Source organism: Nelumbo nucifera, chromosome 4 (assembly GCF_055504915.1).
Source record: "Nelumbo nucifera cultivar China Antique chromosome 4, China Antique-T2T, whole genome shotgun sequence".
Classification (NCBI taxonomy): Eukaryota; Viridiplantae; Streptophyta; class Magnoliopsida; order Proteales; family Nelumbonaceae; genus Nelumbo; species Nelumbo nucifera.
In genome coordinates, this window is record NC_142652.1 from 92,009,912 (window position 1) to 92,037,458 (window position 27,547).

General features: G+C 35.0%; 1 protein-coding gene and 1 non-coding gene across 2 annotated transcripts; both read right to left on the reverse strand.

The window, feature by feature from the left end:
* Positions 1–16,160: 16,160 nt before the first annotated feature.
* TRNAK-CUU (transfer RNA lysine (anticodon CUU)) lies at positions 16,161–16,235 on the reverse strand. The gene has a single exon. It is a non-coding gene; the product is annotated as a tRNA-Lys (tRNA).
* Positions 16,236–16,323: 88 nt separating this feature from the next.
* Positions 16,324–25,676, reverse strand: LOC104611228 (methylsterol monooxygenase 1-1-like). The gene is made up of 5 exons (XM_010278204.3): positions 25,157–25,676; positions 24,720–25,042; positions 19,581–19,728; positions 19,316–19,348; positions 16,324–16,693 (listed from the first exon to the last, which is right to left on the reverse strand). Exons 1-5 carry the CDS (start codon positions 25,484–25,486, stop codon positions 16,613–16,615), a joined length of 915 nt encoding a protein of 304 aa, XP_010276506.1. The 5' UTR covers positions 25,487–25,676; the 3' UTR covers positions 16,324–16,612.
* Between the last annotated feature and the right edge of the window lie 1,871 nt (positions 25,677–27,547).

A 27,547-nucleotide genomic window follows, 5' to 3' on the forward strand; every position in this document is an offset into this window, starting at 1 on the left:
ATCTAGATATAGAGGGTCTTCTGGATTGGATCACCGAGGTCGACCGTTTCTTCGAGTACATGGAGATCCCAGAAGAAAGAAGGGTGAAATTAATAGCTTTTCGACTGAAGGGAGGAGCATCTGTTTGGTGGGAACGAATGAGGGAGACTCGGATCAGAGAAGGAAGATGTCCAATTCGAACATGGAGGTGAATGAAGCAATTAATAAGAGGTAGGTTTTTACCCCCTGATTATGAGCAGTATATGTTTGAGCCATATCAATGGTGTGCACAGGGAACAAGAAGCGTGAACGAGTACACCTCAGAATTTCTGAGATTGGCTGAACGGAACCAGTTATTAGAAAGTGACAATCAACAGGCAGCCCGTTATTTGAGTGGGTTGAGACCTGCTATCAGAGACAAGATTGGCGTCCAGATGGTTCTAAGTGTGTAGGAAGCAAGGAACTTAGCTTTAAAGGCTGAGTTAATGTTCCAAGAAAGGACCCGAGCCGATAACTATCGATGGTACAGTGGGAGCGACAACAGGCCGGTAGCAGTCGACAAGAGCAAGCCAACCCTAGGAGTACAACCCTCTCACCCGCCGAGTACAGCTAACGCCAGTAAGGCCACCACGGGAGGAAACACTCGAGATAACACTTCAAACCCTCCTAAAGCCAGTAATCCCTCTGCAAAACCAGCTCCTTTTAAATGCTTCAAGTGCAATGAAGTTGGGCATAGGTCTAATGACTGTCCCAGAAGAAAGGCAATTAACATAGTGGAGAGAGAGGAGGAAAAAGAGGGTGACAATGAAGTATATTGTGGACCCGATGGAGAAGACGAAGAAGGTACCTATGATCATGAAGGGTACACGTGTGTTGTGAGGAAGCTAATGCTATCTCAGCAAAGCGAAGATACCACACAACGACACCGGCTGTTTCACACTAGGTGTACTATACATGGTAAATTATTTGATTTAATTCTTGATAGTGGCAGTCAGAAAAATATTATCTGCAAGGATGTGGTACAGAAACTACAACTACTTCCTGAGAAACACCCGAACCCGTACACGATTGGGTGGATCAAGGAAGTCGGGGGCGTACGTGTGGAGGAACGCTGCAAGGTTCCATTCTCTATTGGTAAGTACACTTATGAGGTATATTGTGATATTGTGGACATGGATGCTTGCCATATTTTTCTTGGTAGGCTTTGGTAGTTTGATGCAGATGCCAAACACCTGGGTAGGAAGAATACATACCAGCTTGAGAAAAAGGGTGTACGCTATACCTTATTACCCATGGCAGAAAAGAGCCAACCCAAGGCACCAAAGGTAGAAGAAAGAAATTTCCTTACCATAACGCATCACCATTCTGAGTTTGTAAAAGAATGTAAGGATACCTGCAAGGTCCACTTGCTGGTGGTAAAGGGAGAAAGTATGAATGAATCACTAGAGAAGAACCAAATTCCAGTGGAAGTGTAGGGTCTACTCGATGAGTTCCATGATGTGGTTCCTGATGAGTTAACTAACGAGCTCCCACCCATGCGAGATATCCAGCATCATATTGATTTTGTCCCTGGTGCTAGCCTACCTAATTTACCACACTACATGATGAGTCCTAAAGAAAACGAGATCTTACGGGAGAAGGTAGAAGAATTATTGAGAAAGGGGCATATCCAAGTCAGCATGAGTCCTTATGCAGTACCAACATTATTAACACCCAAGAAAGATGGGAGTTGGAGGATGTGTGTCGACAGCAGAGCAATTAACAAGATCACTATTGGCTACAAGTTTCCCATTCCCAGGCTGGACGACATGCTTAATCAACTTGATGGGGCTATGGTTTTTTCCAAAATCGATCTAAGGAGTGGTTACCATCAGATCAGGATCCGTTTTGGAGATGAATAGAAAACAACTTTCAAGACCAGAGATGGACTGTTCGAATGGTTAGTCATGCCTTTTGGACTAACTAATGCACCCAGCACCTTCATGAGGCTAATGAATCAGGTATTGTGCCCTTTTATTGGTAAATTTGTTGTGGTATATTTTGATGATATCTTGATTTACAACAAATCTATTACTGAGCACATATGACATATCAGGGAGGTATTGAGTGCATTAAGGGAGAACAAATTATATGCTAATTTAAGGAAGTGCACTTTTATGAGAGACAATTTGTTGTTCTTGGGGTTCATTATAAGTAAGGACGGAATTAAAGTGGATGAGGAAAAAGTGAGAGCCATTAGGGAGTGGCCGATTCCAAAAAACGTCACAGACATAAGACGTTTTCATGGGTTAGCAACTTTCTACAGGCGATTTATCAAACACTTTAGTAGTATTGTAGCACCTATCACTGAGTGTTTGAAAAAGGGAAAGTTTCAATGGGGAGAGGAGCAAGAGTAATGTTTCTCCCTCATAAAAGAGAAATTATGCACTGCTCCTGTCGTAGCACTACCAAGTTTTGACAAACTATTTGAGGTTGAATGTGATGCCAGTGGAGTTGGCATAGGGGCTATGTTGTCACAAGAAAAGAGACCAGTTGCCTTCTTTAGTGAAAAGCTATGCGAAGCTAGGAAGAAGTGGTCCACTTATGATAAAGAATTCTATGCTGTTGTAAGAGCATAAAGACCTGTGAACACTATTTGATTGCTAAAGAATTTGTCCTCTACACCGACCATCAAGCTCTTAAGTATTTAAGTAAGCAGAAACAGTTGAGGAGTGATCTACTTGCAAGGTGGTATGCTTTTATTGATAAATTCCCATACAAAATTACGTATAAGGCTGGGCAACAAAACACAGTGGCCGATGCTTTGAGCAGGCGTGTGGCCCTCATCAAGACTCTTAGTATCAAAATTGTGGGCTTTGAATGTTTGAAGGATCTGTACGCCTAGGATGAGGACTTCAAACAGGTTTGGGAAAAGTGCATGAATCGACAGCTAGTAGGTGATTTCTACATACATGATGGGTTCCTTATGAAGGGGGACCAATTGTGCATTCCTTGCATCTCCTTACGCGAGAAGATCATCAGGGATCTACATGGGAGTGGCTTAGCAGGACACCTCGGGAGGGACAAGACGATTGAGGCTGTCAAGGGGCGATATTACTGGCCTAAATTGAGGAGAGATGTGACCACTATCGTGAGTAGGTGCTATATATGTCAGACAGCTAAGGGACAAACCCAGAATACTGGCTTCTACATACCTCTACCTGTTCCTACTGCGATTTGGGAAGACTTGTCCATGGATTTCGTGTTAGGCTTGCCAAAGACTCCGAGAAATATGGACTCCGTCTTTGTAGTGGTTGGCCGGTTCTCCAAGATGGCTCACTTCCTCCCATGCAAGAAGACCGCAGATGCAACAATGACAGCTAAGCTATTTTTCAGGGAGATTGTTCGTTTACATGGGATGCCTAAGACCATCATGTCGGATCGAGATACGAGGTTCTTAAGTCACTTCTAGATGACCTTGTGGAGGCTATTTGACTCATCCTTGAATTTCAGCAGTACAGCTCATCCGTAGACTGATAGACAGACAAAAGTGGTAAATCGAACTCTGGGTAACTTGATTCGGAGCATTTGTAGAGAGAGGCCGAAGCAGTGGGACTTTGCCTTAGCGCAAGCAAAGTTTGCCTACAACAACGCAGTTCATAGCTTTACAGGTAGATCCCCGTTTTCTATTGTTTATATGAAGGTACCTAACCATGTGTTGGACTTGGTAAAGCTACCCAGGGTACCTGGCCTCAGTACTTCAGTAGTGCAGTTAGTAGGACAGATCCAATCAGTACAGGAGGAAGTACAACAAAAACTTCAAAGGACCAATGCAAAATATATGCTTGCAGCTGACAGGCATCTCAGGTACCAAGTGTTTGACATCGGTGATGAAGTCATGGTGTTCTTAAGGAAGGAACGCATACCCGTTGGGAAGCATATCAAGTTATAGCCGCGGAAATACAACCCATACAAGATCCTTAAGAAGATCAATGACAATGCCTACGTAGTGGAGTTACCAGATCACCTGGTATTTCCAAAACCTTTAATGTTGTTGATCTTCATCGTTATTTACCGGACGCGACACTTGCATATCCCGATCATGACTCGGGGTCGAGTTCTTTCCAAGTGGGGGAGAATGATGGAGGACCAGCTTAACAACCGGCAACAGTCCACACCGCTCATGCCTAGAGAGTCCTTACGTGATCCAACAAGCCCATGATAGTGTCGACAGCTCACTGCCTTGGAGATGGTGGCTATCGGACAGTGGACGTCAAGTCCAATTCCTAGTTGTTTTAGTTGTTTAACTTTCCTAGTTATTCTACAAGACTACCAATATGTATTATAAATACTTCAGTTTCTGAGCTCAATAGACACACAAGAATTTCTTTATTCTCTTCTCTCTCTTCTAAGGCTCTACGCCTAGTTCTTTTCGTGAGGCTTCAAGTCCGAAGCCGATTCGATCGTCCGGGTGCTTGCATAGTCAGCCTGGTCGAGCGTGTCACGCTGCGTCAGAGAGAGTCATAAACTTCTCATGGTAACATTGAGAATTCCCTCCTTACTTGACCAATTTATTAGGATATCCATGACATGAAAAGTTTGAATTTTTCATTTCATACAAATCCCTCAGCGTGGTACAAGTAGATTGAGGCACTCTAGAGAAGAATCTTTTAAACCAACCCTGTCCCAACAAACCATTGCAGCCTTGTACCGGGAACATCTTCCTTATCTTTCATAGGGAGATGTTCATCCTGTAATACGGTTGCATGAGTTCAAATCAGCCCCCCACAATCCCTGCCATATATTGGGAGTATCTCTCGATAATGACATCATCATTTTTGGTATTATAATCAAGAGATATTTCCAATATATAATGGGGATGTGTTGTGAGATGTGAGGGGCAATCTTGTGGGGGGTTGATTTGAACTCTGGTTGCATTGCCTGGTTGGAACATTATTGACACCATGTATTGGTAACTGATCCGAGTCCTCTTTTTAACTGGTCCAACCACATCAGACTAGAATCCTTTCCCTATAAATTTTGAAACTAAAATGACTACTTTTGTTTGAATAAAAGGTAGAAAAGAAAGTTTGTTGCAAAAGGGGAGAAAATACAACTAAGATATTTCAACTTGAAATATTCCGCCTTTTCTACATTGAAACAAGGGAAAACCTATGCTGCCAGAATGACATAATATCCTAGAGTTTTGATCAATCAAAACCCTCATCAATTTTGATGAATGCCACCTGATTGATTATGACTTTTATGATATCGGTTGGTTGATTATAAATGTTTGACAACAGCTTTAGTGGCTGAAATGAAAAGTTAATTACTTTATCTTCTAGTGATTAATAGGATTTTAAGATCGGGGACTCCTTAATTGGTGAAGTTGGATAAATTACTATACTGCTGAATATTTTATTATTTAATTATTTTATCAACTAAAAAGTAAAGCAATAAGTCATTTAATTCGCAACTTCAATTATTATGAAACGGCCCCAGAAGGACATTTGAAGTTTTGAACAATAATTTCTTCTCTTTTTTTTCTTTTACTTCCTGAAAAGTGAAAAGGAATTTAAAAGAAAAAAAGAAATTGGTTAATTTGACTATATAGGTTTTATCATTCAAAATTACAAATGTAGAGGTTCAGAATTTTGCAAGGGAATTAAGTATTTGATCAGTTTCAGTCTTTGTGATATGCAGTCAACCAAGCAAGTTCATTAATTATCTGGATATATCAAAAGTTTGGTCAAGCTCAGTTACTGAATTTTAATACTAGTAAGACAACAACTTAAATCTCCTGATTTAATAATGAATATGTAACTGTTTTACACATGACCACCACATCATCTCCACATTATTGAACTATAGACCCTCCTTTATTGGGGATTGCTCTGCTCATCCCATTTAATAGATTTTGTTTTTGATTTTCCACTTAAATTTGGTAAATTAATTTTCCTTTAAAGTAATTTATGTTTGTATTAAATTGTATTACTGTAACAGTAGACAGTATTATAATTAAATATTTTTTCTAGAACTTGTATTTATAGTTCTATCATTGATAAAGTTCAAAGTTCAAAGTATTGTAATTAATAGGTTTAAGTATATGGTAGTAATCATGTTAAGATACAAGCTTCTAAACTGTTAGACTTGAAAGAAAAAAAGAACATAGATACTCTGAATCATGATTGTATTAAATTCCCTTGGGTTGCATGTAATTGTCCAAAAGTTATGTTTTCTGGTGTTTGGCTGTACATACATACAATGGCCATGGAAAACAAACACTTCCCAGAAAGTGAGTGGTTGTAGAAAGATGATATTCCTTCTAATTTTTTGCAAGTGATCTTTTGAATAGAGGGGTAGTCTTTACATTCAAATGTTTCTCTAGGGTTTGTTTGATTCACAGTCAAAATTGGAAAAATTGAAAATTGGAAATGGAACGAGTCCTTGTGCTTCTGCACATACATTCAAATGTAGGGTTTGTTTGATTCGCATTCAAATGTTTCTTGATAACAAGTACAGAAATGATGAGACATCATCGAGAGATGTTCCCAATGTAAGGTTGGGATGTGCTATGGGGCATTGTTGGATGCAGATGTGAACTCATTTTTACTCACCTAAAATCCAACCTCTCTAAGATCATCATCTCTTTTTTGTTTTCTCTTTTACTAGTGCTATTAGTAAACTATTTTCTTTCTATTTATTTCCTCTTCCTTTTTTTTTTCTTTTTATCTACAATAATTCACAAATTTACAGGGGTAAATATTACATTCAAATATTCAATCAGTTAAACTGTTCAACTTTAAATAATAAATCAAAAACACAAATTTTGACTATTTAAAGATTAAGTGCCCGTTTGGCAAGTCTTTTTCAGAAGATCTTTTTTGTTTTTCTCAGACACCAGAATTTAATTTTACCAAAGGCCCATAAATGGTTTGGTGGAGCAAATGTACTAGCAACCATTTTTTTTTCATATTTATTTCCTTCTTTTTCTTTTCTTTTCATCTATAATAAAAAAAATCATAAATTCACAGGTGTGAACATGCAAGCCAATTCCTTATTAGTAGGGGTGCAACTTGGCAGGCCCAACTCGAGCCCAACCCAATTCAATCCGAGTTTTTGCATAGGTTGGGCCTGAGTTTTTAGGCTGTGGGCTGGGCCTAGGTCAGAAAACTCAGTCCTGACCTAAATTTGGGATGACCTTAGGTAGAGGCCTTAGGTAGTCTGAGCCCAACCCAATCTGAGCCCACCAAAAAAAGTACATACATATGTGTTATATTTATATAAAAATATCCTTTTTTTTAATTATCTATACATGTGTATATGTATATAATATATACATATAAAACCCAATAAAAGATGAATACATAAAAAATATATACATAAATTCTTTTAAACCCGACAAATCCACCCAAGCCCTACTAGCCTGAAGATTAATTGAATAACTAATCGAGTCGAGTTTGCCTTGAGATTCAAGCCTGAACCATTTGATTAAAACTCGATTCGATTGCAGGCATATATAGGGTGAACTAATATTGTGCGATGCAGGGAGAGCTCTGTTGACAGCCCAAGCTGTCCAACTTGGACAGCCAAAGTTTTTTCCTGTCCACCCCAAGTTTAAAGCAACAAATGGTTGCACCCTTGTACTCACACTTAAATAATCATAATCAGTGGTCCAGTTCCTCCTATATCATCTCCACTTGTTCTTTCTCGTGAAATGGCAGGATTTTTCCCACAAAGCGTGGAACTGACTTAAATTGGCTCATCCTGCGATTTCAAATCGTACCAGTACTCTAACCATCTTCTCTAAGCGCTGCTGCATCTACCTTTCCACTTCAACCCTACAGCCCCGGCCAGATAATACCTGCCCAGTTAAAGCATTATTCAATATTTTTGTATGAAATTTACATTGGAAACTAAACCTTTCTCCCCTTTCCATGAAATTGATTAGTATTATATACTTGCTTATTACGATAAGCTGGGACACCAGCTGAAGAGAAGAGACAAAAGATCTGAGGGATGTGTGATGAGTCTGATGACAACACACAAAAGAGGAATTTTGAATACTCAAATGTGGGAAAGGACTGAAAGTGTAGGCTCAATGACAACACAACTCGCCTAAAAATTAAACAAAGTAAAATCAAGGAAAATAGAAATAAAAAGAGAACCAGGAGAAGTTTTCATACAGTTCAGAGTTGTTATATATTGATTGTACATGAATTTAATTTATTATAGTTAATTATTGGTGGTGGGTATGGTGGGGGTCGTATTCGTAACCATGAGCTCAGCTCTACAGTCCTTGGCGCTTGGGTTTGTCTTCAGTTTATTAATAATTTTTTTTCCGTATTTGTTTATTAATTTTGGAGTTTGAGATAAGTATATCAAACCCTGCGGGGTGACAATGGGGCGAATTGGATTGGGTTTGGTTTGGGTTGAGTTTTAATCTAATTCATTTAAAGCTAACCTATTAATGACTCAGTTATATAAAATTAAATGGGTTGGGTTCAAACTCAAATCCGCTTTAATTCAATTCAACCTGCCCAAACCCATTAATCTTATAGAATTAATACTTATGTCTATAATGGTTAACCCAATGATTATCCACAACCTAACCCATTTAAATGGATGAATTGATCACACAACCTGTAAATGAACGAGTTGGGTGGATTAGATACTGGGTGGGTTGAGTGGATTCAACAGATTGGGTTAAAAATTACCACCCCTACACCCAGATAGTTAGTACATGCTGGCTCTCTCAAATGTGGGTTTTAATTTTTAATTCTATCCTCATATGCCACGTGGCAATAAACATCGTGTATAAGAAAATAATTTTGCTGGTGGCTGGCTAAACACGTGTTATCATGTCGGAGTGACAACAAGTTCTATTAGCTAGCTGTGGTGTTAGAAAAAAAAACAGAGAACAATAAAAACTAAAAAGATTGATTGATTAAAACAACCATTGGTTTATCTTTGATGGGTCAGATATAGGGGTACTCATTAATCATTATACATTGGCTGCAGACCAACAAATCAAACCGAACCAAACTAGAATTGGTGGTTTGGTCTAATTTAAGCTTAGAAATAGTCTAGTGTGGTTTTGGATGATTTCAAATTTTGATTTACAGTTTCAGTTTGGTTATCTGAATTTTAGAAATCAAACCAAAATATAAACCATATGTATAATTTTTACCACTATAGAATGGTCTAAATCATATACTTTGATTTGGTTTCTACATTAAAATGATTTAGCTAGTTTGGTTTGAGAATATTTCAGGCTATTATTTACTGGTTTGGTTCGGGATTTTCTCCAAATCAAATCAAACCAGACTGTGAGACTTGAGGGGTGTTGAGCAACATGCATGATTTTTGTATTTTAAAAAACAAAATCATGTATATTGATAATATGGTTGGTTTTGTTTTTGAAAATTAAAACGACATTTACATCAACAAAAATAATATTATTTTGTTAATGTGGCAGTTGCTTTATTTTTTAAAAACAAAACCAATCATATTAATTTTTCTTAGATTTCAAAACATTTGGTCAAAACACCACCTTGGTTTTCAAAACTTTGGTTTTTCTTTATTCATATTAGTTCAGATTATATACTTGCAACCATGGTTTTGAAAACCAGACAAGAGCGTACAGTTGGATCGATTGGCCTGGGATCTGGTTTTAGATCCCAAAACTGTTTGACTCGGCATCAAATCAGGTGACCAGACTGTTTGATCCAAGAACCAGTGATCAAAACGGTTCCATATGAAAATCATGCTCGCAACCACTAAATACAAGCATCCTAAAGAAAAGAACCCCACTTGATGTAGTGTATAAATTGGACCAAGGAATAACCCCAAATTCTGGTACGTTTTTGTACAGTATGTTATACCATATGAAATCGGACAGGTTGGGCCTTTGAACTTGGCTAGCTAGTCCATGGATTAAAGAACCACTTTTTCTTTAGTCTATTTGGTTCAAACAGGAATAATGAGAATTGAAATGGAATTTCATTCCCAAAGGGGAAGGAATGGCCATTCCCTGAAATGGGAGAATGTCATTCCAAATTCTGTCTAATCAAATAATTGGACTCAAAATAGGCCATTCTGATTCTGATTCTAATTCCCATGAACCAAATGGCCTCTTAAGCTTGTAAACACTAGCACACCTTTCCTCATCTAATCGCAATGGTCTGTGCCATCTGAGATGTTCACCATAAAATAAAGATCCTCATTATATGGGCTTGGGCGCCCAATTAATAGTAGTTTGGGCCTCATTGTTAAATGCATCGGGCGAAAATCGGAGATTGGGCTACTCAAATCAAATGGGTAGAGCGTAAAGCCTTGTATTTTGTATGTAGACCATTGGGAGATGACCAAGCTCGTCGACAGGTTGGGCTTCGGTCACCGTTCCTTCAACAGATCCACCATTGGTGGTCTTATGTAGTTGTCGATGAGAGATGCTTTCGCCTCGTTGTTCACTCCAAATGCGTATAAAATATCCACCAATGTTTACACCATTCTTCCAAATAAAAGGCGCATTCGGCCGATTCGCCTTTTACGTTGACATAACTGACCATTCTAAGCCATTCTAAATTTACATTTATAGATTTTTGTATTTTCACGGCTTCCAAACGCAGCCTTAGAAATAGCCTGCTGTAATAATCGTATCTTCTTCGTCAAGGTAGGTGTCACATTTCTGGCCCATGAGCCCATTACCCTCCCAAAAATGTTCCATCTCCACTCTCCAGACTTCCAGAGTCCTGACTACGGTGAACGTAACGTACGTACCTGGGAGGACTATGCATCATGATCGAGGTCAAAAGCCAACTCATCACAATCTTATGGTTATGGACCATGGAAACCTCTTCCACACGATTACTACATTGTGTTAGACGATCGAATCACAACCATCTATCGCATCAGAGGATGAATCCTAGCCCACGAAAAGGCAAAAAGCAAATGCAAATGTGAATTACACCCAATCCTTACTCTACGCTGAATAGTAAAGGCAACTCAAACACCGACTGAACCTACTTCATTTTTACGTACATACATACTAAGCCGAATTGATATCGTGCTTCTCAAACTATTTCTTGTCCCTCTACTTCCTCTCATGACTTACTGCCACACGTACACGTGTTGATGATGACGTTTCTACCCAAGGCCAGATGAGCTCAGTTAAAACATTTGATAAATCCTCTGTTCCTTTCTATCTCTTGCAAGGACTCTTCACCAAAACCGACCCAACTCGGATCCGAGTTGGTGGGTTGGTTCAGTTAAAACATTTGAAAAAGTGAAAATTTTTCATATTTCTTAATTTAAAATATTTTATGTTAAAAAATTAATTTTTTAAAACTAAAGTTTTTTAATTTCTAAATTCAAATCTTTTGAATCAACTAATAAATCAAAAATCGATTCAAACCAATACAATCTAAATTGACCAGTTTTCACCAAAGATGCATTAGGTTTCGGGTAGGGATGGAAATTTTCCCCATCCCCGATGGGGACCCGACTTCCCCAACCCCATTGGGTTGGGGATGGGGATGGGGATTGAGGTCCCCGCCTTACTTTGACCCGACCCCGATTATGTATATATCAAAACATATTTTTATTTATTTTAAGTAAATTTATTTTTCAAATAAATAATGTTATCTAAAAAAATTTTAGGGATGAAGAACAAATTTTATCCCAATGAGAATCGGGAACAGGAATAGAAAATATAATTCCCACCTTAAACCCGCCCCGATTTGCTAAACAACCTACAACCAAACCGAATCGATTCGACCAATGAATATTCCTTATTGTAAGTTCTAACGCGTGTAAATAAGAAGGAAAAAAACGTTAGTCAACTCTTTTTTTTCTTACAATACACCGCAACCCAAAAATGGAAAACATCAAAACACCATGCCACCAACGCTATCTTCTCGTTCCCGTTTGCCACGATTTCCCTGCTTCCAGGTACATTTTCATTTTTTTTTTCCTAATCTTTTTCTTGGTGATAGAGAGAGTTATGATCTCGGCCGTCCAATGATTAACAGACATGCACGATGCATGGATGATCTGCCATCGTGCTCTTGGTTGCGATGTAAACAAATTTGTACTCGTGCAAAACTATAGCAGTATAAATGATTTGAGTGTAAATTCTGATTTATTTCAAAATTTAGTTTATTTTGTTTGTTTACACTTATAAATCAAGTAAATTAAAACATGAAATAGAATAAAATAAAACCCAATAAAGTCAAACGAGAATTTGCATTTTTTTTATTTCCACTCTCATGTATTTTTAGTAGTGTAAATAAAATTGTACTGCAACTCATGAAAAAATATGCCACCCATGCATGCCATTTAGGGTTGAAACTTGAAAGTTAACTAAGAATGGCAATGGGGTGGGGATCATATTTCCTGTTCTCGACCCCGATTTTGAAATTAACCCCCATCCCCATCATTGATCCTTGACAGGGATGTGTTCCCTATAGAGACCCGAATCCTCGAAATGTTTTCAGTATTTTTTAAAATAAATAAAAAACTTAAATTATAAATAATATTTTAAATATGTTTATATATATATATATAATATAATAGTATATTTAATATATATAATTGGGGTTGAGGCGAGGCGGGGACCTGAATTCTCATCCCTGATCCTGACTCCAATTGGGGATTCCTATTAATCCCCATCCCTGCCCCGCCAAAACAATCCCCATACCTGGCCTCATTGGATCGGGGATGGGAAAAATTATCATCCCTAATTAAAACAAAAGGTTGGGCTGTCAAAGGATGGGGTATTGGACCAATCGGTCTCAGCGTAGAACCAAAGACAAGTTTGGTTAATATTTTCAACCCTAGCCAGCCCAATTAATAATGAAATATGTCTTATGTTGCAAATTAATGTTGAAATTTTCCTTGACAAACGAATATTGTATCTAGCTAGTATCTTGGGTGCATGCACCTTAATTTGATCATCCTCAACTTTTGGTGCAGGTCCTCTCTCAACTGGGATACTTCCAAAGACAGGAGTGGATGTGGCAAATTACAATGGCCTCACTCTGCACAGCAGTCTTACAGAAGATCAAGGTATTAAACTAAAAGTGGCATAAAATTTTGAAAGTTTTGGACATAAAAGTTGAAAGCACGATTTTTTAACTTCTGTTGGCCTAGATGGTTGGACTGTTTGGCCCGGGAACCGTCCAGGTACCTGGTTCAAATTTATCTCAAATCTGGTTCCTGGTAAAAAATCATTAAATCAGTCAACAATTCGTTGATCCGGGCGATCGAACTATCAACCTACTGACCTGTTTAGTGGTTTTGGCTATTTTTAATTTTTTTTATCAGAATAGGGTTCATTCAAACTGGACGATCGAACCGTCGATCCAAACACTGATGCCCAGAATGGTTCCATTTCTAAGTCAATTTTTAATACCATGGTTGAAAAAAGTTTTATCCTTTTCAAAGGAACACACACACAGTCACGAGGAGAGCATTTAGACTGCATTCTAGTATCTAGATTCTAATTAGGCCTATTGTGTTTTCAATGTAATTTCATTCATATATAAGTTCATAAATATGGGAGTTCAAATAAATAATATGAATGAAAAGCCTGGTTTGTTTTTGTTTTCAGTTTTATTTATCTTACTTATTTGCAATGTAAATGAAGTAGAAATAAAATCTGAAGCAAAGTAAAGTGTATGTGTACCCAAGGAAAAAGTTATTACTCTATGGTTTATACTCCCATACATGAATGTGTACCAATGCAAACAAATTGAGACTAAAGGAAATCAAATTCTGGAAAAGAATATAGTGTCCCGATTCGGCAAAAAAAGCCTTCAAATTAGAGAGCTTCTTATTTTCTTAGGAAAGAGTATCTCAAAAGTGATTATTTTTACTGTCAAACAAAAGCTTTATTTATCATAAATGTGTCTACCCACTCAAATGGTAGTTATCTCCACTTTCAAAAAACTTGGTAAATTATAAATTATAATTTATAATTACCCCCTGAACTTTCACTTACATCAAAGACCCCTTGATGGCTTATACCCCTTGTCCATTAAGTTAGATGACTTAATGTATTAAATTACTAAAATACCTATCTAAACATTCTTTATTTTCTTTTTCTTGCCCTTTTCTCTTAAACCCTAATTGACCCAAATATACCTTTATTTCCTCCAAGTGAAACCAACTAAAATAATAAGAATCATTTCATTGGCATACAAAAACAAGTTTTTTTTTTAATTCTTTTCATTTCACTAACATGAGTATCTCTCTTCATATTAAAATATAAAAATTGTCCACTTCTTTCTCCAATAAATCAAGAAAAAACCAAATGAAACCTTAAATTTATATCTATAAACCTCTACTATTTGATAAGAATATTGAATCCAGCTAGAAATTACAAGGATCTATTAGTGAAACCGAGATGAATTCAATATTGTATTTAGAAAACTAATTGAATCATAACTCATTCAAATAAATAAGAAAAGGGTAGTTTGGAGATTTAAAAATTTTAAACAACTGAATGAAAATCTTTTTCAAAGTTAATTGATGGAACTCTGACAGAGGGAGTGTTTGTTGCAAATTTAAAGTTCAGAGGGTGATTGTCATTGACCCCATTCTACGGGGATCTTTATAATCTATCCAAAAAACAAAAACTCATTTCAAATAATATTAGGATCCATAAAGTAAGTTATTATTTAGAAATATAACTTGATTTAATTATCTTAAATTAAATAACAAATCTAAACATAAAAAATGGATGGCAAGCAAATGTTTTTAAAATACATAAATAAAATAAATCAGAATACTGGCACAAGTAGAAGATTGCTATACCAGGGTGTTAAATTTTCATATAATATTGCCACAATCTTTTACCAAGGTTTTTAAAACTAGACCAGACAGGGAACCGTTTTGGGGTCTGGTTCCTGGGTCAAATGGTTCGATCGTCTGGTCCGAACGAACGACCATTTTGATAGAAAAAAAAATTAAAAAAATGGCCAATAACCATTATCCAGATTGACTGTTTAACTACCCGGGTCAATGGTTCACTAACCAAATTAATGATTTTTTGCCAAAAAACAATTTTGGAGTAAAACGAATCAATTCCTAATTTTTCCGGTCTGGTTTTAAGAACCATGTTTTTTTTACAACAGATTTAGCATACTTAATCCCAAGCCCATGTAATTGGGCGAGGCTTTATTTTTGTTGTTATTGTGTTCGATGTAAATCCAATATGAATCTAATAAATGTAGTTAGTGGTGGTAGTGGAGGGAAGATCCCTGAAAGCGCGCACCGACGACTACAGCGATCCTTAAGCCAACACCAGGAACGACCCCAGGAACAGAATTGGGAGCGGCAGCGGCCGTGGTGGTCGAAAGCCTCATTACGCCTGAGCACCGCTATCAGTAGCCTCAGCCTCCACTTTTGTTTTCCTTCCGGTCCTCCATTAAATAAAACCTCACCGAGTCACTGCTTTATGTTTTTAATTTGTAGCGGCTTTCTGTTATGACTTCAATTCTATTATGTAATCCATTCTATTTTATGCTCAGATCTTGCTTTGGTCAGATGATGTTCTCTGGCTGATTGCAGAGGAGACGACTTGGATCAAATATCTTCACCAGGATTGAGGAGTTGTGTAGGGCTACCCTCCCTCAGTTGTGTAGAGATCACATTGTTTTTTTTTTTTTTTTTTTTTCTGTTTGAAAATGTTATTGTCAGCTAGAACATTTTCTAGATCAACAATAATACTTTCTGTTTGTTATCGGTGCATCATGTCTATTTTCAGCACTAGTACCCATTATATGAACTCTACGTCACTGCCACATCACGTTTTTATTGACAACAAAGATATGCAAAATGAGAAAATGCCAAATTCTGTATTGCTTTAAACCATGCCTATTCCAAATAAACATACATTTTCTGGAACACTATCTTTTCCGCAGCTGATGTATCACTGTACGCCAAATTCAGTATTGCTCTAAACCATGTCTTTTTGATTTTTAAGGTGTGACTTGAAACATCATTTTTTATGAAAAAACAGTTGCAAACAAACATACATTTTCTGGAACACCATTTTTTCCAATTTAGCGCTGATGTATCTAGGAAGCCCGTTTAAGTGGGGAGAGAATATGCAGTCAGCTTATTGGGTCAATAAACTGATTCAGCCATTTTCTACTTTGCTTGGCGGGTGTAGACTGTGTAGGAGCAAAAATGCCAAGCGCCCACCGTGGGGCTCGAACCCACGACCACAAGGGGTTAAGAGCCTTGCGCTCTACCGACTGAGCTAGACGGGCCAACTATTATACATACTCGTGAATCATAATATCCTTATCTACGAAACACGTTAAACAGAATAGAAAATTCTTTAGACAAATACAATCAGAAAGTCTGCAATAGTGAGAACGCTTCAAATAGAAATAGGTAATCACACAACTCACAATCCGGATTTATATAAACTTTGACGTAGAAACGTGATTATAACAGAAATTAGGGATATGCATCGTGAGTTTGACTAACAACTCCACTTATAACAAAAGCTTCAACTAAATACATGATTTTTTTTTTTTTTTACAGTATATATCTAAAACACTCTATAATCCCCACTCACCACACTCGAGTTATAAGAGATTGGAAGAGAAAGTTTCGGAGACAGTTTCTGAAGTTCCACCGCCTAATCAGATTTGGGATCTTGGTTCGAGATTTGATACCCATTTCCATTTTGTTCAGAGCTGCTACTCCATTTCTCTTTCAGCTGTGGTTACAAAGAAAAAAAAAAAAGTTGGTTAGGAGGGAGGAACCAAGCAATACGGTATATGCTGACTCTGGTGAAAAGATCCATCCTTTTGTAGTGAGTTTGGTATCCACCACCAGCACCTTAGCTACATTTCATCTATGTATATCCTGTTGCAAAATCATCCTTAGTTCTCTAAACAGCAGTATATTCTTAGGCTCAATGTTTTTAAAACCGACCCAGCACTGGAACCGTTTTGGTTGCGGGTTTCCAATCAGCGGTTCAACCATCCAGTCCAAACAGATGGCCCATTGTAGTTTAAAAATAAAAAAAAGGCTAAAAAATTTTTAAAAAAAAAGGCCAAAAACCATTGTCAACAGGTCAACCACCTAGGTCAGCATGTCACTCACCAAGTTAATGATTTTTGACAAAAGCATGCTTAGACCATTTACAAGGTGATAATGTTTAGGAGGAGCATGTTGAATAGTGCGTCCTGAAATTATACATATCTATTCTATATAATATGAAACAAGGTTATCCACGTCACCATGCCTCTCCTTGCCACCTTCATAATCGTTTGTTTTTTTTTTTTGAATTTTTCATATTTTTATTTTCACATAATTGTTGATTAAACCAATAAGGAATTTAACAACATAGGCTAAATTATCTCTAACAACCAATAGATAAAGAAAGAGGGATTTGCTTTCCTAATGTCTAGTCAAGTGGCACCACAATACCCCACTTTCTCCTATATTATGTCAAATTCCTATTTATCATATCATTCATTTTTTATCTCTCTCTCTCTCTCTCTCTCTCTCTCTCTCTCTATCTATCTATCTATCTATCTATCTATCTATCTATCTATCTATCTATCTATATATATATATATATAATAGTTTGAATTAAAAATTTAAGAATTATTTAAATGCTATAACTAAATTATATGATAACTTTAACATATTTACTAAAACACAAAAAATAATTATAATAGATTTAATAATAATATAAATTATAGTTTTATGGATTATACAATTTAAATGTTATTCAAATAATAAAAATTTAACATTAAAAAAAATAAAATATTGTTTAAATAATTCAGTAGCTAAATATTTTAAATAATAAAATATTAAAAATATATAAAAATCATATAACAAAATATTTAATATTACATAATAACTTTAAAATAAATAAAATTCAAATAAAAAAAATTTAAATATGTTACATTTTATTTAGATATTTAAATAACTAAAATTTTAAAATAGTTAAAATAACGAAATTATTTAATAAATTTAAAAAAATCTCTTAAAAGTAGAAAAATAATGATAATAGATTTCATAATATTCAAATTAGTAACAATTTAATATTTTTCAAGATTAATAACAAAATTATGTAATAATAGTATAAATTTTAATTTTAGGGATTATTAAATTCAATAAATAATTTATATTTAACAAAATAAATAATGATATTATTTAAATAACCAAATAATATTTTGAAAACCTAATTTCACTTATATCAATTAATAATTCTAGAAAATAACTTTCAAAAGATAATAACTTTAAAATCTTAATATATATTTATTATATATTTATATACTCAAAAATTAATATTTATTGTTCAGTAATTATTTATTGTTTTTCTGTAAAAAATATATTTTCAATAATTATTGGAGATTAAACTATTGTTATTTGAGATTATACTATTTATTGACTAATTTAATTTATTTTTAATATTAATTATATTTTTTTAATCATTGTATTTATTGTATTTTCACTATAAATTTATTTTTAATAATTGTGTGTTTTTGCTATAAATTTTTAATAATCATTGAAGATTAAACTATTGCTATTTAGTAGAGATTGGACTATTAATTTAGCTGAAATTAGGATGGCTCATGAGTCGGTTCAACTTGAGTTGATTACCCAAACCAACTGACCATTAGTGAAAACTGGCCAATTTGAGTTGTATCGGTTTGCGTCAATTTTTGGTTTGTTTTAGTTAGTTCAAGAGATTTAAATTTAAAAAATTACAATGATATTATTAAAAAATAAATTTACAATATAAAATATTTTAGATTAAGAAATATGGAAATTATCCTACTTTCTCATATTAAAAAATTATATTTAATATATATATATATATATATATATATATATATATATATATATATATATGTATGTATATATATACTATGGTCAGGTTAATTTGGTTTTGGGCAATTTACAAATGACTAAATCGAAAATGATCCAACCTGGTCGGGTTGGGAAATTGTTGAACCAAAACTAATCGAAAATACTAACTTGGGTTGAATTGGGTTGAGTTGGTCGATTTGATCGGTTTAATGAACAACCTTAACTGAAATGAGTTATTATTATTTTTTATTGCAAAAAAAATAAAAAAATTATTTATAAAATATAAATAATTATTATTTATTTAAAAAATTAAAATATAAAACAATTATATACTCTTATATGTTTCTATTGTTTAGTTTTTGATTAATAAAACCCATTCATACACAATGAATAAAAGTACGAACAACATCTCGCTAAACCAAAAACAATAAAGTGGGTTTCATAGGCATATACACACACATACCGATCACCCAAATCACCCAATAAAGCCTAAAGGAGGGAAGCACATTACCATTTTGAGGGTCTCCTTATGGTATCGATAACCCTGATAAAATACATCGGAGAATAATCAATAAAAGGATGCTTTATCATTTAGGCTATGTTTGGTTTGAAGAAAAAGGTAGGGGAAGGAAGGGAAAGATAGGGAAATCTATACAAGCCTTGTATAGGTTTCCATGTCTTTCCCTTCCTTCCCCTACCTTTTCCTTCAAACCAAACATAGCTTTAATGTAAGATCTACACGTATGGCTGAAAATGGAATATTCTCATCAACAAACCTTGTCAGTTCCATAAATGTAATCACAGTAGGTGAATATTGAAGCAAAGTTGCTGTGGCTTTGGCCTCCAACAAAATGATGGTAATCATGGTGCTCTGCTCCCCCATAGAAGGGGATATATTTTGAGGGGCTCCAGGGGAAGTCATACCTGCATAACAGTGTTTGATGCAAAAAGTTTGGTGACTGCATTTTGATTGCATAAAAAGATTCAGATGAAAAAGGAAAGGAAGACGAAGCTTCTCAATCTATGTCACTTTTGACCAATATGAATATATATTGCATCAGAAGCGATGAGAACAAAATAAGTTCATAAGTAGAGCTTATTAACAAAAACAAAGCATTTTATGTTTTAAGAAAGATACCAACCTAAAGCTTATGAAATTGCTCTTGATGACGGAATGATTTCATCATTTCAATTACAATGACAAGCTTTTATATGCAAATCTATATATATAACCTAAAAGTAAAAGGTTATATGGCGGATTACTATGATGCTATGCATTTGCCAAATTGAATATTTTCTTTTTATATAACCTAAATGAAATCTTATAATCTTATAATCTTTTCATGTTCATGTTTTTAATGATTATTGTTACAAATTTAATTAATTACAATGATGCGAATAAAACAAAAAACAATCATAACTTATTCTCTCCTTTTCCCCTTTCATATTTGATATTAAAGATATAATTATTTACAATGGTGCCATCGCTAACTATTTACAATGATTCTACTAAACTCTTGCCTTTTTCGTATTTGTTAAAAAATGTGTTTATCTCTCATTTTATTTACAATCGGGCCATGCTTCCCTCCCCTACGATACTTTAGAGGGTTGGCTCAGCATAGTATTTGGCCTGAGCCCATGCAGGCCAATGTTGTGCCGTGGGCCAAGTCTTTGGCCATGTCAGGCCATGAATCGGATTAATCCATGTTTCTTAAAAATTTTGACAAAAAATAATGAATAAGTTAACATAAATTAAAAATAGATGAAAAAAATTAAAAAAAGATCTTAAAATTTTATTTTATATGAATTTGATGTATACAATTGTTTATATATGCATTAATAAAATGAAATTATATAATAAAATTATATATTATATAACTATTGTATATAATATACGGCTCGAGCCCACACGGCCCATGCCGTATCGCAGACCAAGTCTTAGGCCAGGCTGGGCCATAAACCGGGCTAAGCCATGTTTTTTAAAAATGTTGAAAAAAATAATAAATTATAATAAATAGACAAAAATTTAAAAAGTATCTTAAAATTTTATTTTATATGAATTTTGATGTATACATTTGAAAATAAAATTATATATATTAATATATTATATAACTATTATTGGGCCACGAAGTAGACTACGCCATGTTTTTATAAATTATAAAATAGATAAAAAATTAAAAAGATCTTAAAATAATATTTTATATGAATTTTGATGTGTACAATTATTTATATATGCAATAATAAATTGAAAATAAAGCTATATATATATATATATTAATATATTATATAATTATTGTATATAATATACAGCCCGAGCCCGCACAGGCCCATGTTGTGCCACGGGCCAGGCTGGTCTGTGGGCCAAGTCTTAGGCCAGGCTGGGCCACGAACTAGGCTAAGCCATGTTTTTTAAAATTTTTGAAAAAATAATGAAAATTTTAACATAAATTAAAAAAGATCTTAAAATTTTATTTTAGCCTGAGCCTGCACGGACCAAGGCTGGTTCGCAGGTCAAGTCTTAGTCCAGGCTGGGCTACAGACTAGGCTAAGCTTGCTCATGGGCTCAGTAGCCCGATAGTTCAGTTCGACCCACTAACAACGCTGAATTAATTAATTAAATAATTTGATATAGCCTTTACCAATCTTGTGTTGATAATACATAAAATTTTATTTATTTAATTATTTATTTTACTAAATTATTTAATTAGTTAATAATTTAGTAATCTAACAAATTATTATTGCTGGCAAAGTAAGACATAGAATCATGTATATATTTACTCTCTCAGTTGATTGTCTATTTATCTCATTTATTTTACTAAATTTATTTATTTATTAAATTAAATTAATTATTATTTAACTATTTACAATTATTCCACTATATAAAATAAAAATACAATGACAAAAGTCATCTCCTCCTCTTTCACTCTATTTCCTGATGGTCGCAATTGTTTATTTTTTTATTTTATTAAATTAAACATATTAATATCCATAAAATTTTATTTATTTTAAATAGATATTATTTCCAATAAACTTTTATTTAAAAAATTTACCTTTCACAAATTTTTTTCCTATACAATAATTTACCTTTGGCAAGCCACTTACTATCATGTTTTGCCCCTGCAATGCGGGGCTCCTCCGCTAGTTATTATAAAGACAAGTTAAACCAGAGAATTAAATTCAACATAAAAATTCGATGGCATCCAATACATTTGATGACCTTTTACTCTTGAGAAAGTTTATTGCAGCTAGTACATAATTAATTTATCAAACTTTGGTTTTTGCTAGTGATTAGGAAATAATCAAGATCCCATTCATTAGTACCCCATCCTGTCTACCCGTCTCAAGACCTTGGCTAGACAGGGGCCAATTGTTGGGCGATGCCCCTTCATGTGCTAGGAAAATGCTTGAACCAAAATGGGAGACTTATCAAAAGTTCCATACTACAGAGTACAGACTAATGGAGCATCATATTGGATCTTAAATATCAAAGCTGTAGTCTTCCGTCAATTTGAGTTCTGGCCTAGATAGTCTCCTTCGTGGGACCTAGGGATGTCAGTGGGTCGGGTTAGAGTCCATATAATATATTTGACTTTAGGGTCAGATTAGAGTTCTGATTATTCAACCCGAATCGGGTTTGGACCAAGTTTGGATTTTGCTTAACCCACCCACGGTAAGGGATCATGATACCATGCATGTATAGAAAGTATTATTGTAACTTTTTGACTTCTAACTCTATAATTTTAAAGTTTAAGATTTAATTGTGAGTTGATTTTGATTTTTTTAAATGGGAAGTGTGACATCTTAGATTTTATAAAACAATTTCCTAACTTAAATTAATAGATTTTAGATCTTCAAAACGTGTTAAAAAAAATACAATTGAAATGCTACAGGTCAGGTCGGATCGGTATCGGGTTAGACTTGAGTCAGGTTTGAAACTCATGTATTTTAAGGCGGGGTTGGGTCGGGTTCGGGTTGAGACATTGTAGTGTCGAATTAGGGTTGAGGCAAACCCGACCCGTTGACATCAGTGGGACCAAATCAATGAATACATGCATGTGTAAATCAACGAATAGTATTTAACTTTACCAAGTTGATTGTCACAATGAGTTACCAAGCATGTACCGAGCTGGAGATTAGCTGGAGATTGAGAGGAGAAATATTCACATCACAAATCCATTGCTAACACACTCACTAAGAATTGGCTGTGAACATGTTGCACTTCCGTTGTGGATATATTCTGCAATCCATTTTATGATTTATCGAGCCTGTGCTCATGGGTGAGGTGTTGGACTTGTTGATCCCAAAAGATAGGATTTGGAACTCGGCACTCGGCAGGTATTAATCTTTTATATTTTTAATGATGTGTTTTTATATTATATAAACCATGGGGAATTGTTGAAAAAGAAAGCATACTAAAGGAAGACATAAATCAATGAAATACTAATTGATCATACTAAATATTTAAGGTTATTTAGTTACATACAAGTTTCACAGAAAAAGAGTCCCCTCAACTGCCATGTCAGTCGAGGTGTTCTCTCTCGCATGCACACAAACACAAACGCAACCAAACATGGAGACAGAGAGAGAACAATGAAAGCTTAGGATATGTATATGAGTAGATGCATGAAGTGATAATCGAAAGAGAATCCCACATTGGAAACACACAGGAAGTGCAAAAGATTTATATACAAGAGTGGCCCATAATTCAATATCTTAGGCTTAGGCTCTCCTTTTGGGTTTCTCTTGTATACCCGACCCCAAACAGTTGGGGGTAGATAGGACTAGGGCTGTTGATAAGAATACCCAACTCGATCAAACCGACCAACCTGGACCGACCCAATCTGAGTTGGCTGGGTTTTCATCAATATCAGTCGGTTTTGGGTTGGGCAAATATATAAACCGATATATCAGATCGGTTTCGGGTTGGACAAATATATAAACCGATATATCGGGTCGGTTTCGATTTTAGTTTGAGTAGTTTCCTACTTAACTATAACTAGTTTTCTACTAGAACTAGAAGGCCCATTAGGCAATTACAATTAGAATAGACAATCTGTCATAGTTTTTAACTTTCTATAATCTTTTACACCAACAGGCAACCCATTAGGCAATTACAATTAGAATTCAATTAAGTGTCCTTTTATACAGGAGCAAAACCGAAACCGACCCAACCCGACTCAAACCGACTAGATCGGTTTGGCCTATCAATGAGTTGGTTTCGATTTCCACCTCAGGTAACCCGACCAAGTCGGGTCGGTTGGGAAAACCCCAATAAACCGACCCAACCCGACCTGTGAACACCCCTAGAGTAGGCGGCAAGACTAAAAAACATGGACTTCTAAAGACTAGAGGGAAGTAAATCTGTTAAAACATGGTCGTCTATAAATCTGTAGAAAAAAAAAATGTCTGAAAGTTGATAGGACACATGTACATACTTGTCTGAAACAAGGAAAGAGAAAAAGGAACGTTTTATTTACAAGTGTCCCTCAAGAATCTACTACGTGTTTGAATCCAACGCATGTCTGAACCTACATGGTCCACGCCATACTGGTATTAAGTACACCCGTTTCAGAAAATCAGTCTGTAATGTTTCATATGAGTGAGAAAAATGACTTGACTCATTCTACTCCCACCATCTAATATTAAGGCTGTGTTTGGCTTATTGAAGAGAAATCCATACTAACCTATATCACTTAAATAACCATGCCTCTCTCTACTCTACTCTTCTTCTGCATATAATTTCTTAACAGGAACCGGAAAGCCATGATTAAGATCCTCTAGAAACCAATTTCACTTAACAACTGCGAACAAAGAGAAATTAACATAATCTCGCTTTCAATTACCATTTCATTCCATGGAAATTAGTTAAACTCATAGGGTTAAAAGGGGAGAGAGAGAGGAGCAGAAAATAGTACCCGCTGTGTGTCTCAATAGCCTCGACCTGCCGAATAATGAACCACAACCACAAGGTGATTATATGCCCGGGAACCAGAGCTGGCCCAAGAAAGGAGGGAAAGCCGAGGATCAAGATCTCAGCCCAGTAAGCGTACGGAGCAGCAAACCCAATTGGAGCTGTGAACTCATGGTGGACATGATGGATTTTCTCGTAACCCCATTTGTTATGCAGGAACCTATGGATCCAGTAATTCCCATAATCCTCAATAATGAAATACACAAATAATTGTAATAAAATCTCCCACCCGGATGGCAATGGCAGACCCGTCCGAATCCCAACCCACTGCAACCGCAATAACAAAGCCAGTCCAACAAGAAGAAACGATTTTCCTTTCGGAAACCTCAAATTTCTTGCAATTGGAAAAAGGAAAAAATAATAAACAGTGAAGACAATTACCTTGACAGTGGGGTAGGAAGCTAGTTGCAGAGGACCAATGGTAAGAACAAACAACCGCATTACATCTCTGTAGCACCTGACCATATCGGAGAAAGACAGCCTGACCTTGGGCTGCAGCTTATACTTTCCAATGTTCTTGGAAAACTTAAGCTCCATGAGGACCAAAGGCAGAGGAACCAGAGAGAAGAAGAAGAAAAAGAAGAGAATGTTGTGGCAATATAGATAGTAATCCGACTTCTGTGCAGAATAATTGAACCATAGCTTCTCGGCCCATGTCAGCTTTCTCCCGAGAGCTAACTCTGCTTCCTGTAAGCTCCGGTATGGCAGCATGACTTGACGATCTCTCTCTTTCGTCCCTTTAGATTAACCCAAGGAAGAACAAACGATAATGAGAACAGAGAGAGTGAGAGAGAAAGATTTATAGGACGAAAGGTGGCCGAACTCAGAAAATGGGAGGTGGGAAAGAAAAACGAAAGGAGCGCACCCCACATCCCGGAAGCGTGCTGTAACTGTGAAGGCATTTTTACTGCCTTTTCACACGCATATCCTATCATATATCTCCCGATACTTATAAGTTATTATTCATGAGAGATATTGCCTCCCAACATTACATTATTCTCCTTTTTTTCATGTTTCCTCTGTTGTATTGGCTTTGAAGTCATATAATTATATTATTTGTTGATTGTAGCAATACATGATGATGATTTGATTGCAGTCATATATTTTTTATCTCTTACCTCAGAGGATGGATGCATATGCAAATGTTGTTTGGCATGGATTGTTTTTCTTAGCAGTTATTTGAATGATTTTCTTCTTTATTTGCCTCTTTGAATAGATATCATTTAAATGCTTTTTATCCATTCATATATCCCTAAATATTAAACAGTATTAGTGATATTGTTGTAAACATCCATCTAATTTTACTATTTTATAAATAGATTAATGATTTCAAAGTTATTGATACATTTTTGGGGATGAGTTGCTCAATAGGACATTGATTTTTTATTGTTAAATAGTAACTTTCAAATTAAATGATACTGTAGTTGCCCCTTACTTAGTATGGGGTCATTGTTTAGTAAGTCTCTTAAATTAAATAAAAAACCTAACCTAAATGTCTATTATAAATAATTAAAAAAATAAAAAATTCAAATTAATTCAAATAATTACTTGCTGAAAATTATTGAATTAAGTAAATAATAATAACAATCAATTATTTATAGAAATAATTAATAATAATAACAATTATCAAGTACTTAATTATGTAAATAATAAAAAAAGAAATAACAGTCATCAATTATCAGTAATGTTTATTCAAAGCATGCCCCATAATAATTACTGGATACAGTAATTAAACCTTAAATAAGAATCATTATTTATTAACAGTCATTAAAATTGTTAAGCCATATCATTAATGTTTATTCTTAAATGCAAAATATGAATTAATAATAATTATACTCGATTGGAAAAAATATTTTAAGTAAATATTTAAATAATTATAAATTTAGGATCCATTTGGTTCGTAACTGGAATTGGAATAGAAATCCTTCAGAATCGGAATTGGATTGATCCATTCCCATAGTCTGTTTGGTTTAGATAGGAATTAGAATGAAAATTAAAATCAGTAGGAATGGGATTTCATTCCCAAGGGAGGGTTAGAGAATGACCATTCCCTCAAATGGGGGAATGCCATTCCAGCAGGAATGAGAATGAGATTCCGATTTTGCCCAACCAAACAGTTGGAATGGGAATAACTCATTCCGATTCCGATTCCAGACCCCTATTCCTGCAAACCAAACGGACCCTTAGTTAATGTTATTACTATATAACAAAAAAATTAAAATAAATACTAAAATAAATTAATAAGAATAAGAATAAGAATGGTTAAATTAAAGTAATAAACAGTTCAAGTTGAATTTAGTGAACTGTATAATTTTACGGGTTTGACATATAAGGGTCAATTTATGTGGACCCGTAGATTGTATGAGTGTCTTAAAAAATGGCAATTTATAAACAATAATAAAAAATGGTAATAAAAATCATTTATGTTTATTCATATATATATATATAATTAACTTCCCCGTACTTAGTACGAGGTCATTCATTAGTAATAACGTACAAGTATGAGAGATGTTGTCAATGCATGGTGGATTGGTGGGATGTGTTTGTGAGGTCGGTATGAGGTGCTCTATGTGAGAGCAGATCCAATTCAATCTAATGAATGTTTTGGATCAATTTGGACAAGTCCAATCAATGTCTAGACCGTTCAATTTGTTCAAATTCATTTTGATTTAAATTGGTTTTCAACCCAAACCTGATCCATTGAAACATATATTTTTATCTTATATCAGTGGATCAGATATTGGCTTAATCTAACACAATCCAATATAAATT